General features: G+C 52.7%; 1 protein-coding gene across 2 annotated transcripts in view; it reads left to right on the top strand.

Moving 5' to 3' along the window:
* The window catches only part of WWC1 (WW and C2 domain containing 1), a 132,028-nt gene that overhangs the window by 96,779 nt on the left and 20,404 nt on the right, over positions 1-14,845 (top strand). For both annotated transcript variants that reach the window (XM_074350313.1, XM_074350314.1), the window contains 8 exons: positions 2,267-2,356; positions 3,161-3,696; positions 6,931-7,039; positions 7,432-7,512; positions 8,121-8,207; positions 9,388-9,580; positions 13,536-13,688; positions 14,313-14,404. In XM_074350313.1, coding sequence (XP_074206414.1) covers positions 2,267-2,356; positions 3,161-3,696; positions 6,931-7,039; positions 7,432-7,512; positions 8,121-8,207; positions 9,388-9,580; positions 13,536-13,688; positions 14,313-14,404 — 1,341 coding nt within the window. The remainder of the gene's footprint in view (positions 1-2,266; positions 2,357-3,160; positions 3,697-6,930; positions 7,040-7,431; positions 7,513-8,120; positions 8,208-9,387; positions 9,581-13,535; positions 13,689-14,312; positions 14,405-14,845) is intronic.

Below are 14,845 nucleotides of genomic sequence, written 5' to 3'. Positions count from 1 at the left end.
TCCTACCTCCTGCTTCCGCCTGCCTTCCTGTGCCCCCACACACCCCCCAAGAGCCGCCGTGCGGTCACGCAGGGTGCTTGTTAGAGTGTGGACTCCCTGCCCCTCTATCCTCCAGGACCAATTCCCCAGGCCCTGAGACACAGCCCAGGCTCCTGCATTTTTCACCAGCACCCCAGGTGCTGAGCTGCAGCTTGGGGGCATTCCATCCCCACCTTCTGGATCCTCTGCCGGTTTCCACGCTTAATGTGTTCTTGGCCTTCCTGCATGTGCCGGGCACCGCACACAAATACCATATGGCCCGCTAAGCCCAGCGCCCCCGGGAGGCGGCCTCGGCACCTGCGTGTTGTTGCTGGTGGCTACACCCACTGCGCTCAGGAAGTCAAGGCCTCCCGGCTCTTAGTTTCCTCCACCTCATTTTGGGGCTCCAGTGGGGACCTGCATTTCCTCCCAGGAAACGCTTCTCTGGTCTTCTCCCAGAGGAAAGGAAAACGAGAGCAAAAATGGTGAACCCCAGCCACTCCTTGACCCCAGACCTCACACCCTTTCAAGGTTTTGCTCTTAGGGAGGGTCAGATTCACAGTCCTGTCTGTTCCATTAAGCATCAAGGTTTTGTTCATTTCAGGCTCCATCTGCCAGCCTCCTGCCTGGCCCTCACCTCCCCAGCCCCGGGTAGGACTCTGGAAGAACAGCGCCAGGGATTGAACTGGCCAAGAACCATGCTGAGGCCCCTCTGTCCACTGCTCCCGGGGTCTCTTCTGTAATTTCACAAGGCTGGTTCCCCAGTAACAAGCCCCACCTGTCCCTCATCACTTTCCAGTTGTGTCTCCAGCGAGCTCTGGTCTTCATGGCAGGGCCTGTGTTGGAGGCCTGGGTGTGTCGGTGAAGAGATGGCCCGGTTAGGTGTTCCATGGAAGTGAACTCTCTCTCCCAGACCCCAGGCTGGGTTGGCTGTGCTCGGGGAGTAGTGGGTCAGTCATTCCCCCTCCAACCGGATGGCATAAGGGGACAAGAGGCCAACAGTGGTACGCATCGGTCCAGGGGAGATCTGACATTCGGGTCTTTCAGCCGAGGGGATGAGCCTTCCCTCCTTCAATGGGGGGGCAAGTCCTCCATTCAGTTACTTCTCGAGCACGTCCGTGTGGTGGGCACCGTGCTCCGTGCTGGGGGAGTTCCCACCTTGCAGTCCCCCTGCAGTGCAGCAGCTCCTCAGCCTTAGGGCCTAAACGTCACCTGGGATAGGTAATAGAGACACAGGTTCCTGGGCCCTGCCCCCAGGCTTTCTGATTCAGTCCATGTAAGTAGGACTCAGGAATGTGCATTTAATAAGGATGTCTCCCTCTGATGCGGGAGGCCTGTGACCACAAGCTGAGAACCACTCATTCAGTGGGTAGGCGACAGCAGCCCTCCTGAGTGGGTGAGGGCACTGGTCTGCTTGATGGAACTTGCAGGCTGTGGTGGGCTTTGGTGCCGGTCTTTGCTCCCCAGTTCTGTCACACTCACCTGGCTCTGCCCCAGTTTCTCTGGAACCATCCTCTCCAGCCCCTTTGCTGACTCTTGCCGGTCCATGCAGCCTCGGGATGCTGTAAATACTCAGAGCTTGGTCCTGGGCCCTGCCTTTTTTCCCTTATATACTTTACCCTGAGATGGTGCATCCATTTGTTAGGGCTGCCAAACCAAAATACCACACACTGGGTGACTTAAGAGAATTCTGTTTTCTCACAGTCCTGGAAACCAGAGGTCCAAGGTCAAGGTGTTGGCACCTGTCTCCTTGGCTTGTGGATGGTTGTCTACGTGTGGTCATCTACCAGGCCTTCAGCTGATTTCTCTCCCCGGCATACCTGTGCACAGCGCAGGGAGGGATGGTTGGTGGAATCCTAATTCTGCCACTAATTCTCTAGCTTTAAGTAAACTATTTAACTCTAAGAACCTCAGTTTTCTCATATACAAAGTGGTATAAAAAAAAAAGAATTCTTAAGATGCAGAATTATTGCGCAAATGAATTAAGGCAATGTCATACGCTTCCTACTCGGCGTCTGGTGTGTAGCAGGTGATGAACAGAGCAGTTATTGTAGGATGTGACGTGGAGGCCATCTCCCTCCAGACATCATAGTATAAGCCTTGCAGGACGTCTGCGCGCATCTGTTGGGGGCTGGGGTGGGAGCGGTCCGTGTGTACATCGCCGTGAGTACACGCCTGCCACTCCTCTTTCAGGGAGATGGAGGCTGGGTCCCTTGAGCCTCCTCCCTCATGTCTTCTCTCCCTTCAGGTTAAAGTTAAACAGCAAGAGGAGCCAGCTGGTGAGAGAGCTGGAGGAAGCCACCAGACAGGTAGCAGCGCTGCACTCCCAGCTGAAAAGGTGAGCAGGAGGCGGCACAGTGGGTGTTCCCCGGGGCATGGCCAGATGCAGGCGTCCCCAGGTGGCCCAGCCCAGCCTCTGCCCTTCACATGTCCTCTTCAGTATGCACACTTAGAGGAACAGCAGGCAGATGGATGGTCTAGGGGACTTGGGCTGGGCCTGATGTGGCCGGGGGCAGGGTCCTTCCCCTCCCCAGACCGCAGCATCCTGTCCTTGTGACAGCACACAGAAGGGCCCCAGTCAGGTGCTCGTGTGTCTCATTCTGATCCCCGCCAGCCAACTTGCACACCACGGAGAGAACGGGCCTCGGGCCTGGGCCTCCGTGGGCACGGTGGCTGGAATTGTAGAATATTTCAGATATTTTTAACAGTTGTCTTCAGTTTGTAGTAAGTGGTACTGCTTTTCAGATTACACTTAGGATGTAAAGTTTCCTTTTAAGATAAATACGTGAACGTGTAAAAAATGAGTTGATTTGAAGAAAAATGTTAAGCATTATTTGGGGCTGAATTCAAATATAGTAAAATGCACAAATGGAATGCAGCTGGTGGAGGTGTGAGAAACAGAGAGGGAAAAGTGGGTTTTTAAGGCAGCTGGCTGGGGTTGGAATCCCAGCTCTGCCCCCCGCCTCCTGACGACGTGGCCTCGGGATATCGTCTTTAGCGAAATGGGGATGCTGGAGATTGTCAAGAGGGTCCAAAGAGATAATATGTTCTCAGAGCCCGCGGTGCTTTTCTATGCGCCAGGTGGGATGTGCCAAGCGGCCCACCCACTCTGTGTCTTCGCCCTCCTTCTCCCCTGGCCCAGCCTCTCAGGCAGCATGCAGAGCCTGTCCTCGGGCAGCAGCCCTGGATCCCTCACGTCCAGCCGGGGCTCCCTGGCCGCCTCCAGCCTGGACTCCTCCACCTCAGCCAGCTTCACTGACCTCTACTATGACCCCTTCGAGCAGCTGGACTCGGAACTGCAGAGCAAGGTGGAATTCCTGCTCCTGGAGGGGGCCACAGGCTTCCGGCCCTCGGGCTGCATCACCACCATCCACGAGGACGAGGTGGCCAAGACCCAGAAGGCAGAGGCGGGCGGCCGCCTGCAGGCTCTGCGCTCCGTGTCCGGCACCCCGAAGTCCATGACCTCCCTGTCCCCCCGCTCCTCGCTCTCGTCCCCCTCCCCGCCCTGCTCCCCTCTCATCGCTGACCCCCTCCTGGCTGGAGACACCTTCCTGAGCAATCTGGAGTTTGAAGACCCCGAGCTGAGTGCCACTCTCGGCGAACTGAGCCTTGGCAGCAGCACCCGGGAGAGGTACCGGCTGGAGGAACCAGGACCGGAGGGCAAGCAGTCGGGCCAAGGTAGAGGGCACCATGTCCGAGGGCGGGAGGCTCGAGGAGGGAGGAGGATGGTCTGAGTCCCAGACCCCAATGACAATTATCATAACTATGGGCAAATTTTACTGCTTTCTGTGTGCCAGCTCTTTACGTGGTATATCGATTTACCTATTCATTCAGTAGGAATTTATTACGTGTTTACTATGTTCTGGGTCCTGAGCTAAGGATTTTTCCATGGTGGATTCATTCAACAGATACTAAGTACGTACTGAAATGAAATGCCGGGTCCTGTGCTAAGGGATGTACGTGGATTCATTCATTTGTTCATTGAACAGATATGCCATGTGGGTTAGTCACAAGGATACAGTGTGGAGGATGACAAGGTCCCGGTTCCCAGGAAGCCTACATGCAATGAAGGCACAGACAGAACTGTACAACCAAACCGATAAAAGCACCAGGAAAAAAAGTAAAACGGGGGGTGTGGTGGAGCTTTTCAGGTTGGGGCTGCCAGTTCAGACTGAGTGGTGAAGGAAGGCAACACTTGAACGGAGGCTTGAACGGTGAGAAGGAGCCAGCCTTGGGAGAGGCAAGAGCAGACTCTCTGAGGCTGGAGCAAGGGGCTGCAAGAGGGGCCGGGGTGCCTTGCATCAGGCAGGGTACAGGTCCCGTCAGCCTGCGGGGCTACGGTCAGGAGTTTGCAGTTTATCCTAATTGTGGCACAGATCTGCGTGACTGAAGCCAGGGATGGATATGTGACTCCCATTCTGCACAGGGTCAGAAAGAACATTACGGCATGGACTGAGATTCAGGTCGGAAGCTTCAAAATGGGAGAGGATGTGGATGATGACAGCTAAGATTTATTAGGCGGAAAATCTTTATCTTTAGCAGCAATCGCATAATAAGTTGTGCTATTAATATTTATTGGTGGCGGGAGGGTATAGCTCAGTGGTGGAACACGTGTTTTGCATGCACAAGGTCCTGGGTTTATTCCCCAGTACCTCCATTTAAAAAATAAAATTAATTAATTAAAAAATAAAACCTAATTACCTTCCCCCTCCAAAAGAACAAAAAAAAATTTTTTTTTAACTGACTGGGGTGCATTATGTGGTGGGCAGTGTGCTTTCTGTGGTGAAATAGGTTTTTTCTATTATACTGATTTCACAGATGAGGAAACAGAGGTTCAGAGAGCTGCTATCACCTGCCCTAGGTCTCCCAGCCAACAAGTGGGGAAGTGAGGATTGGAATCTGGGTTTTTCCGCCCCCAGAACCCAACCTCTTTATTGTCACACTCCTCTCAGGACATGAAGCGGCTCTGTGTGTTTATTCCTGACATTCCTGGTGCTCGCTGGCCCCACCACACCTGTCTGGTGTGATGATCTAGACTGAGCTAGATGATTAATTGAGTCCAGGTGTGCAAGATACAGGCCCTCCTATGCATACTTACTCCTGCCAGTCCCACAACTGTGTGAGGTGGGTGCTATTTTTATCCTCAGACGAGAGGAGTGAGACACAGCAAGGGTAAGTGACTTGTCCAAGGACAGTGTCACTGCTGAGAAGCAGAAGAGTCAGGACTGGCTCCAGGACCACCTGCCCAGAGCCCGCACTGAGCCGTGGATTCCGTGAGGCCAGCTAGAAGTTCGACCCATCTCAGCCTTGAGGCTCCAGGAATGGGCAGGAGGGCCACTGCTGTGCCCAGAGCTATCTGTTCATTTGTGTGCGAGGGCCGGTGGGAGCAAATGGGGAATGCCGAGATTTCCTGGTTAATTAAAAGCTCCTCTGGATGAGCGCCAGCGATTTCCTTAGAAGAGGAGCCGAGAGATCCCTGGGGCTCCCTCATCGGGAAGAGAGTCTTGCCGAGCACTCTCAAACAAAAATAAAAACAGGCTTTCTCAAGTTTGCAGGTGGCAAACTTGAGAAAATTGTTCTCTAGAGAGGAGGGGGTGCAGGTGGAACCTCTAACGAGGCTCAGGAAGCATTCCCGGCGCTCCCTGTCTAAGGGCTTCCATAAGCTGGCTCAGGGGCGCTGGGACCCCAGCCGGGTGCAGGGAGCGACCCCCCCGCCCTCCCCCACAGTGTCCTGGGAGACCCGAGACCGCTCACGTCTCAGGTCGGGATTTCTTCACGCCGTCTCCAGAAGCCTTCCCCACAGCAAGCGATGCCAGGCTGAGCTCAGACACTAAGCAGGTTATGCGATTAGTGCCATTGTGCAGTCAGCAGACAAATTAATCTCCTTAAGTGGTTTAGTGGAGGGTGGAGAGGGATGGATCTGAAGGCAGGAGGTCCCCAGGGCTGCAGCCACAGATGTGGGACACGGGCTGGGAAAGCCACACCCAGGTGGCCCCTTGGCTTCTCCCAGGCTCATGGTCCCCATCCCTTCCCCAGCCTGCACTGCCCCCAGCCTCTTCCTCAGTCTGCACACGCCCTTGCCTGGCACAGAGCAGGTGCTCAGAAGTGCTGGCTGTGAGGCTGAAGCACCCGAATCCGTCCTTCCCCTGCTGTGCGGAGGTCAGGAACTGTCCCGTTCATCTTGGTAGCTCTGAACTTGGCAATGGACCTGGCACACCATCGGCATCCATTAGGGAAGGCGGGAATGTGCAGCACGGGCTGAATGCTAGGTCTGAGCTCCAAGCCAGAGACTCCTGAGGGGCTGCATCAAGGGCGGGGGAGATGAGCTGAGCTAGGAGTGGAATGGGCCGAGTTGGAAAGCCAGTACTTAAATCCTTCCCTTTCTCCCCCTCTTGCCCCTCCCAAGGGTCCAGGGGCTGTTATTTTGCCCAAGGTGTGTAGGGGTCGATCTAGAAGGCACCACCATAGTGATGGAAATGGTGTAGTAACAGGCTAGCGGCACTGACTTCTCTAGAGCACTTCCCCTGCGCCATTCTCTATACTAAGGATTTCTCTATAACGTCTCATGGAGTCTCCCAATAGCCCTAAAAGGTGGGCATTATTAGCCCCACTTTGCAGATGAGGAATCTGGGACTTGAGAGATGAAATCTGTGTCCCAGTGTCATGCAGTAGGTGAAGCTGAGATTTGAACCCAGGTGATTTGGCTTTGAAATCTTGGATGTTAAAGACAGAATCAAATGCTACCCTTTCACCCCCAAACTAGGTAGGACCTGGCTGTCACGTTCAGAGGTGGTTGGATTTTGCCAGGACCATCTTGGGATAGTAGGGGGATCAAAAGTATGTGTCGTGACAACAATATCTTCATTTGTAAACCCCGCCTTGCCGTCCTGCCTTTTTCCCTCTCTCCCTCAGTGGTGAATATGGCCCAGGGGTGCAGCCTGAAACTGGCCTGTGTCTCGGCTGCTGTGTCGGATGAATCTGTGGCCGGGGACAGTGGTGTGTATGAGGCTTCCGTGCAGAGGTGGGTCCCCGAGCCCCGGGAACTCTGAATACGCAGAGCCTGGGCCCCCTAGGTATGCAGGAGGTACCCATGGGAGGGAGGTGAAGATGCAGACAGCTCTATTCCTCCCGGGGCTGGAGGCGCTTCCCATCTGGGAGACTGCTAGTTCCAAGGTCACCGTCAAGGGTGTATGGCTAGGGGAGCGAGTGCTGGATAGAGAGCAGCCTCTGCTAGAGGGACCCAGAGCAGTGGTGGGCAGGCAGGGTCCTCAGGGAGGCTGAGCAGATCCAGACCTTCCTCCCTGAGGATCTGGCCACACCCGCCCAGAGAGAACCCCGTCTCTGGAAAATGCCTTTGGCCCCAGGTCACTGCATGGAGGCCTGAGCCTTTTGCTATCCCGTGTTGTCTTCCAGACTGGGTGCTTCAGAAGCCGCTGCTTTCGACAGTGACGAATCAGAAGTCGTGGGTGCAGCCCGGGTTCAGATCGCCCTGAAGTGAGTGGCAGGGAGGGCGGGGACAGAGGGGCGTGGTCTATGTAGGGGCTCTTCCTCATCTGCAGCATTGACCTTCAGGGCTGCCTAGGGAGCCAGCAGGACCCCCTGACAGCTGTGGGGCTCCCTGTGGGTGACTCTTCTCTGCCTCCCAGCTCCCCATTTCACAAAAGAGAAAAAACAAGGCTTGAAGACCTTGTAACTTGCCCCAACTCACTGCGCTGGCCAGCGGCACAGCCAGCGGGGACCGAGACCTCCTTCCTCTTGGTCTGTTTGGTCCTTATTGCTGTGGCTTTTGTCTTATCATCTCATCTGGACCAAAGTCAGCCCCAGATTTCTTGTTTTTGTCTTCTCTTGATGCGGGATGGCCTCAATATTTTTTTTTCCTAAATAGGAATTAATTGCCAACATTTAAATATCAGAAAATTTCATACAACCTCTGGCTTTCTTTAAAAATTCTGACAGCTCTCCCTGCATGGCAGCAAACACTGGGCCTGTCCTCTCCAGCTCACCACGGTCCCCAGAGCTGCCAGCAGCCACGTCTGTGATTCTTAAGGGAGGGAGAGATAAGGGTTCCTGATCGGTGCTCCATGTGCCCCTTTGCATTTCAGGTATGACGAGAAGAATAAGCAATTTGCAATATTAATCATGCAGCTGAGCAACCTTTCTGCACTGTTGCCGCACCAAGACCAGAAAGTGTGAGTATGCAGCTGACGGGGTGTGTGTTACCCTCTCCCTGTCTGCGGCCATCCCGGGGGACACTCTCCTGCTCTGTCCTGCTCCAGCCGCGGGCCCCAGGAAACCCGCGGTGGGTGTTTAGGGCGTATGACTGCGCTGCAGGTTCAGGGCCGCGTGGATGCGGGCACAGTGGCAAACACGCTCACTCTGGAGAGGAGCGCTCTAGACAGCTTTGACGTGTGCGTCCTGAGCCCCTGCCAGGTGCCAGCACTAAGAATGGGGTGGCAAACTCCTGCCTTTGAGCTTGAAGCCTCAAAAGGAAGATCACGGCCCCTTTCATTGGCTCCGAGCTTGAGTATTCCGTGCAGAAAGAGCCAGGTCTGCTGTTCTCAAGAGCCGACTCGCATCACTGTGCTTCTGTGGGCAGAGTGTGAGGGGCGTTACTGGCGGCTGATAATACAGCGAAGACCTGCCGGTCTGCCCGCCGGCTCTGCCCACTGCAGCCCGGGTTGTGTTTCATTGAGCTCACCTGCCTACATGTTTCTCCTTTACTAGAATGTAGGCCTTGAGTGTAGCAGCAGGAGCATCTATTTCTGTGATCTGCACCCCAGCCAGCATCTGTGGGTGCAACACATGGGAAGGAGGGAGGCAGGCCAGAGAGTGGGCAAAACAGAAGGAACACTGGACACTGGGGTTGTGTGCAGTCTTTTGCTGTTACATACAGTGCCGGGATAAACCACCTTCTCCGTGTCTCATTGGTACTGTGCAGCGGTGTTGGTGGAAGGATGCTCAGAAGCCAGCTGTCCGGGTCAAAGGGTAAACGCATGTGTAATTTTGTTAGGACTGGCATCTACCCCTCCGCAGGGGTTGCAGCATTTTGCCTTCCTACCAGCAGTGGTGTGAGGGTCCCTCAGTGTGACCCAGCAGCCTCGCTGATCCTCCTACACACAGAAGTTTACGCACCACGGGCCTCGGGTGCCCGTGCTTTGAGGGTCTAAGGACCGGGGGATTCAGGAGGAGGAAGAGCAGCGTGTTATCCTTGGGGCCCTTTGTGCTTCCCTCATGAACGACTGCATAACGACTGAGAAATCGCAGACCCTGGCCCGCTGCTGTCTCCTTGGGGATTTGCAGCAACTGGTCAGCCCAACACCTAAGCTGACCCGACCTGACCCAGGCTCTCCTGCATCTCTGTCCCTGTAGGAACATTCGTGCGGCTATCCTTCCCTGCTCCGAAAGCACCACCTGCCTGTTCCGGACCCGACCCCTGGACGCCTCGGACACGCTGCTGTTTAACGAGGTGTTCTGGGTGTCCATGTCCTATCCAGCCCTTCACCAGAAGACCTTAAGAGTCGATGTCTGTGCCACCGACAAGAGCCATTTGGAGGAGTGCCTGGTGAGGACTGTGTCTGTCTGTCTGTCCAGCCTTCTGTCCTTCTGGGGATTGGTCCACCTGACCCTTCAGGAAGAAGGCTTGGAGAAAACACAGGTTATCCTGGGTTCTGGGCCGGGGCTCTTCCAGGTGGACAGCATTCCCAGATTTACTAGGAGTGGGGAGTGGGGAGCTCCTTTTTCTGCTGTGGAATTGCAGGGCCACATCCCTGGTGCCTGAGGCTGAGTCCCCAGCCCTGCCCTTCCCCACCGTGTGGCCTGAGACTCTTTAATTCTGTCTCAGTTTCCTCATCTGTAAATCCAGCCAACACTGGCTACCTCCCAGATGGTCCTCTGAGGACCATGTGAAGCGCTGAAGCAGTGCTTCTCGAACGTTCACGTGCACACCAGTTGCCCGTGCTGCTGGTCCCCACAGCAAGGACGTAAAGCAATGAAGTGTCTGCACACAGTAGGTCTCGCCGGAAGTCACTCCCCATCCCTGTGCTGCTCAGCTGGGCACATAACAGCATCATCGCCATGTACGTGGTTATTGTTGTTATTATTACCAACGGTAATGCAATAACGTACGTCTATTGGATGCCGTTTATATGGTGAGCTCATCTCCTTGCCCATATTCTTTCTATGGATCCTCACTACAGCCTTATAAAATGGGTACTGTTATACCAGTGAGAAGATTGGGGTGCGACTGTCCCAAGGTCACAGTGGGGAAGTGGCAGGAGCAGAGTTAGGACCCAGGCAGGTCCACCTCTGAAGCCCACCCGAGTCAGCCCCCCTGGGTGCTTTCTCTGTGCCAGCACGGTGCTCGCTGGAGCCCACAGGTGGAAGGGAAGGTGACTGAAGCATTTGGCAAGCAGGTGGGTGGATGCTGAAGGCTGGAGCGGAAAGCTTTTCCCAGCCTGGGCTCCTCCAGTGAAGCGTGTCCTCAGCCCCGAGCGTTCCAAAATGAGGAGAGGCTCAGTCCTGTTTTCTTCTCCTAATTGGATGCCTTTTATTCCTCCCTCCTAATTGAAGCCTGGCCGTTGCTGGTTGCCATGGCAGCAGCCAAAGCGCTCATCCCGCCGTGGCTTGTCTCCATCCGTGGCCAACGGGAAGCCTACTTTCCCGGATCCCGTGGGGATGCAGAGTGTCAGGCTGTCGTGTTTTGTGGCTGGAGGAGGCAAGAAAGTGACACACGAGAAGAAGGGCTGTCAGCTCCCACGCAGGGTCTCCCGGCACTGCCGGCTTTGTGGAATCTCTGGTCTATTTTGAGCCATTTCACCAGCCAGGCAAGGACAATAGTACCCATCCTGAGCAGTGTCTGTGTGTCCAGTGCTGGGCTAAGAACTCTGCGTGCCGTATCTCATTTAATGCTCAGCTCAGCCCTAGGAAGCAACGTAAGAATTATCTCCACTTCTCCAGGCCCAGAAAGGCTCAATAACTGGCCCAGGTCACCCAGCGAGTAGGTGGACAAGTCTGGATTCAAACACAGAGTCCAGCTTTGTCACACATCACCATCGCCCTCTTCTACCTGGATTATGGGTTTGGATGACTAAAGGCGTGCCTCTGTCTGCACCTAGAGTCAACACCCGGGCCTCGGCCTGGCCCCCCAGGTCCTCCAGGATCTGCTCCTTGTTATCTCTCGGTCTGTCCCCGGGACTCTTCCTCCAGCCTCCTTGTGCCCCTTGACTACACCAGCACGCCCCCTCGTCCAGCCCTTTGCACTGCTGAACAGAACTTTCTCTTCCCAGCTATTAATGGGCAAATCTCACTCCCTTGCCTCCTTCTGATCTTGACCCAGATGTCACCTTCTCTGTGAGGACCTCCTTCCACCCTATTTATAATGACATTGTCCCCTCCCCTCTCTCATCCCCTCCTGTCCCCTTTCCCTGTGTGATTTCCTCTGCAGCTCTTTCCCTGACCCAACGTTTCTCTACATCATAGATATTAAGGTGCATGTGATTTTCACATTTGCTCATCTGTGAAATCAAGATGCAATGTACACAGGGTGGCAGGTCATAGTTTAATTGGCAACTATTTTTCTTTCTTAGTTGTGCATGAAATAATAGTACACTTTATAACTGATGGCATCTTAGACTCTGCAAAGCAGAATACAGAATTTTCTTATTGATTATCTGATTCCTCCAGACTGGCCTGTAAACTCATGAAGGCAGGGATTTTTCCTCTGCCTTCAGTCCTCCTGTATCCTCAGCCCCCAGAACAATGCCTGGCACGTAGAGTCTACTGGGCGAATGTGTGTTTGTTGAATGAATGAATGAAAAAAAATGCGTAAATGCCATCAACATAGGCATCCAGTTTACCAAGGTAGACCATATGCACACCTACCAGCCAGCCCAAAATAGACAGTGAATCTTGTTGAAATTAGCATAATCCAATGGCAGCATCGCCCCTGAAAGCCATCATTATATTCATTCCCCATTGCCCCTCAAACATGGCCTGACATATTCTCAACTGTGATGTACATTGTATTTGTCTGTCTCCCCAGGAGTCTGCGAAGGGCTCAAAGAACACTTATTAAATAAACCAATGAGTGATATATAAACGTATTTGTGTATATTTAAATTTATCTAGGTGCCTAAAATGTGCCAGGTATTTAGCTCCTGAAATGACTCTGCAGATAGGAGTTAACTTGCCTTGTTTTCTCCACCTACTCACCACTCTTCTCCTAGAGGTCACCTTTAGCCACACAATGGCTTCACACAGCCCCTGCCAGGCCCCGGTACATCCTGAGATGGGGAGAAACTGGAAGAAAGGATCCCAGGTGGATTGAAGAGTTCCCTCCTCATCCCAGGCCCCATCCTGAGCCATTGCATGGCCACGGACCCTGGTCACACGCAGGCTCCTGGTGTCTCCACCACCCACTGGCATAGCGCCCCCTGCGTGTGGGGACAGTGAGTGTACTAGACCCCAAACCTAGTCTGGACTCTGCAAAAGGGGGTGTGTTGAAATGTTAAGACCTCTGAGGAGTAATTCAAATTATTTCGTAGTTCTTTCCACAAAGGGTGAATGCTAAACATACAGTAAAAATATTAAGTCACTTGAAATAAATCCTCTCTCTCTGGGGCTATATTCAGTTAGGTGAATTGGTGGTAATTTGTTTTCATCTTAACAGATCCATTTACATTAGTCAGAGAAACTGTATGAAAAGTTTTACTGAGGGGAAATACTACTCCCCTCACCCCTCCCACCTCTCCTAGATAGGTAGCCACTTGGACTGGTTTTTCTTTGTATTTCTTATCTCTTGCTGCATATGTGATTATGTGATCATGTTCACTCTCCCTTGCACCTCAAATATGGTGCAAATACATATATATAGAGAGGATATATATGTCTATATACTTACCCTCTCTCCATTTCTTGGACAAAAAGTACTGCACTGTGTATTTGATTCCACACTATTCTCTCTTTTCTCTTAATAATATAGCCTGGAGAACTCTCCCCATCAGTACCTAGAGAGCTTCCTTATTTTTTTATACATAGGTATATAATATTCCACTGTATAGATATCTTATATTTTATTCCTCTAGCCCCTGTGGCTGGAGCTTGGTGTTGTTCAAAATCTTTTTCCTTGACATCATTCTTGGTAATGACTTTTTTGACTCTGACACCCAAAAGCAAAAATGAACAAGTGGAACTATATCAAACGAAAAAGCTTCTGCACAGCCAAGGGAATCATCCACAAAATGAAAAGGCAGCCTACTGAATGGGAGAGAATGTTTGCAAATCATGTATCTGATAAGGGGTTAGTATCCCAAATATGTAAAGAACCCACACAAGTCAATGCACAAATGCATTAGTGAGTGAGTTATTGGAAATGATTAACACCTGGCCCTTTCTTCCTTCCCGGAAGCTTCCACCTCACCTGGAGAGGTGTTTTCCATACCTCACCCAGAAGCCAAGTTCCCTGAACACCTTGTCACCCCCCCCCCACTTATGCTCTCGTTTTCTCCCGTCCTCAACAGGGAGGTGCCCAGATCAGCCTGGCTGAGGTCTGCCGGTCTGGGGAGAGGTCGACTCGCTGGTACAACCTCCTGAGCTACAAGTACTTGAAGAAACAGAGCAGGGAGCCCAAGTCAGCAGGAGCTTTGGCTGCTACCCCGGGGCCTGAAAGCACGGTGAGCCAGGCCACAGCTCCGTGCCCTTCTGCAAATGCAGCACCTGGCTGGATGGAAGGAAGAGCCTCTCCCAGAATTGGAGATGGCTGGGCATCTGAGGTGGAGTAGTTATTAGAAGGAACTGAGTCCCAGAGAGGTTAATTTCCTCAATTCACACAGGCTTCCTCACTGTAGACACCATTCAGGATAAATGCTCTTCCTCCAGGAAGCCTTCCCTGAATGCAACCTCCCCAGGCTAGCTTTGCCACCATTCCTCTGTTCCCAAACACCCAGTACTTATCTCTCTCACAGTCCTCAGATTGTCTTGTTGCTGATGGTTTATGGGATGGTCTCCCTTTACAACGCTATGATCTCCTTACATCCGGAGACCTGTAATTCTGTCTCACTCAAACACTAAACTTAGCCGGCTTCCAAACTCTACCCATGCATACAGAGGTTGTTCTCAGGGGAATGGTCAGTTAGAAGAACTAAGGACCGTATTTCCAATTTATGTGACTTTACGGCAAGACTGATTCTGGTCTTCGATTTTACCCTCCATTCACTGGGAGGGTCAGTCGCTCTGATTCCTGCCAGGTGGGGCTATGTCCACAGTGCCCAGATGGACGCATGTCTTTGTCTCCGCAGGATGCCGTGTCTGCTCTGTTGGAACAGACAGCCGTGGAGCTGGAGAAGAGGCAGGAGGGAAGGAACAGCACACAGACCCTGGAAGACAGCTGGTAAGTGAGGGCTCCCCTGGGAACTGATGTGGCTTGGACCTGGGCCCAGGGATGAGATCCCCAAACACCAGGGCAACCAAGAGGAGTGTTCTCCTGTGAGTGTTTGTCTTGATGCACTTACATTTATTTTGGTTTTTAAAAAAAAAAATTAAGAAGCTTTATGACACTAAAACTGGAAAATAAATACAATCTGCTAAAAATCGAAGATTCCTCAGTAAGGAATTGCATTTGACTGCTGGGAATAGAAAGCAGAAATAATAGACTTAAATAAGACAGAGATTTATTTCTTTATTACTTAAAAAGAAGAACGGGAGAAGAGAATCCAAGGCTCGTCTGTCAGCCCTGTAATATTACTGGGAACCCAGGCTCTTTCTCTCATTCTGCTTTGCTGTCCTTACTGCGTGACCCCCATCATCAAGGCTGCTAAGCCCAGAATGGCTG

This window comes from Camelus bactrianus, chromosome 22, assembly GCF_048773025.1.
Source record: "Camelus bactrianus isolate YW-2024 breed Bactrian camel chromosome 22, ASM4877302v1, whole genome shotgun sequence".
Lineage (NCBI taxonomy): Eukaryota > Metazoa > Chordata > Mammalia > Artiodactyla > Camelidae > Camelus > Camelus bactrianus.
This window is presented reverse-complemented; position numbering and strand designations above follow the sequence as displayed.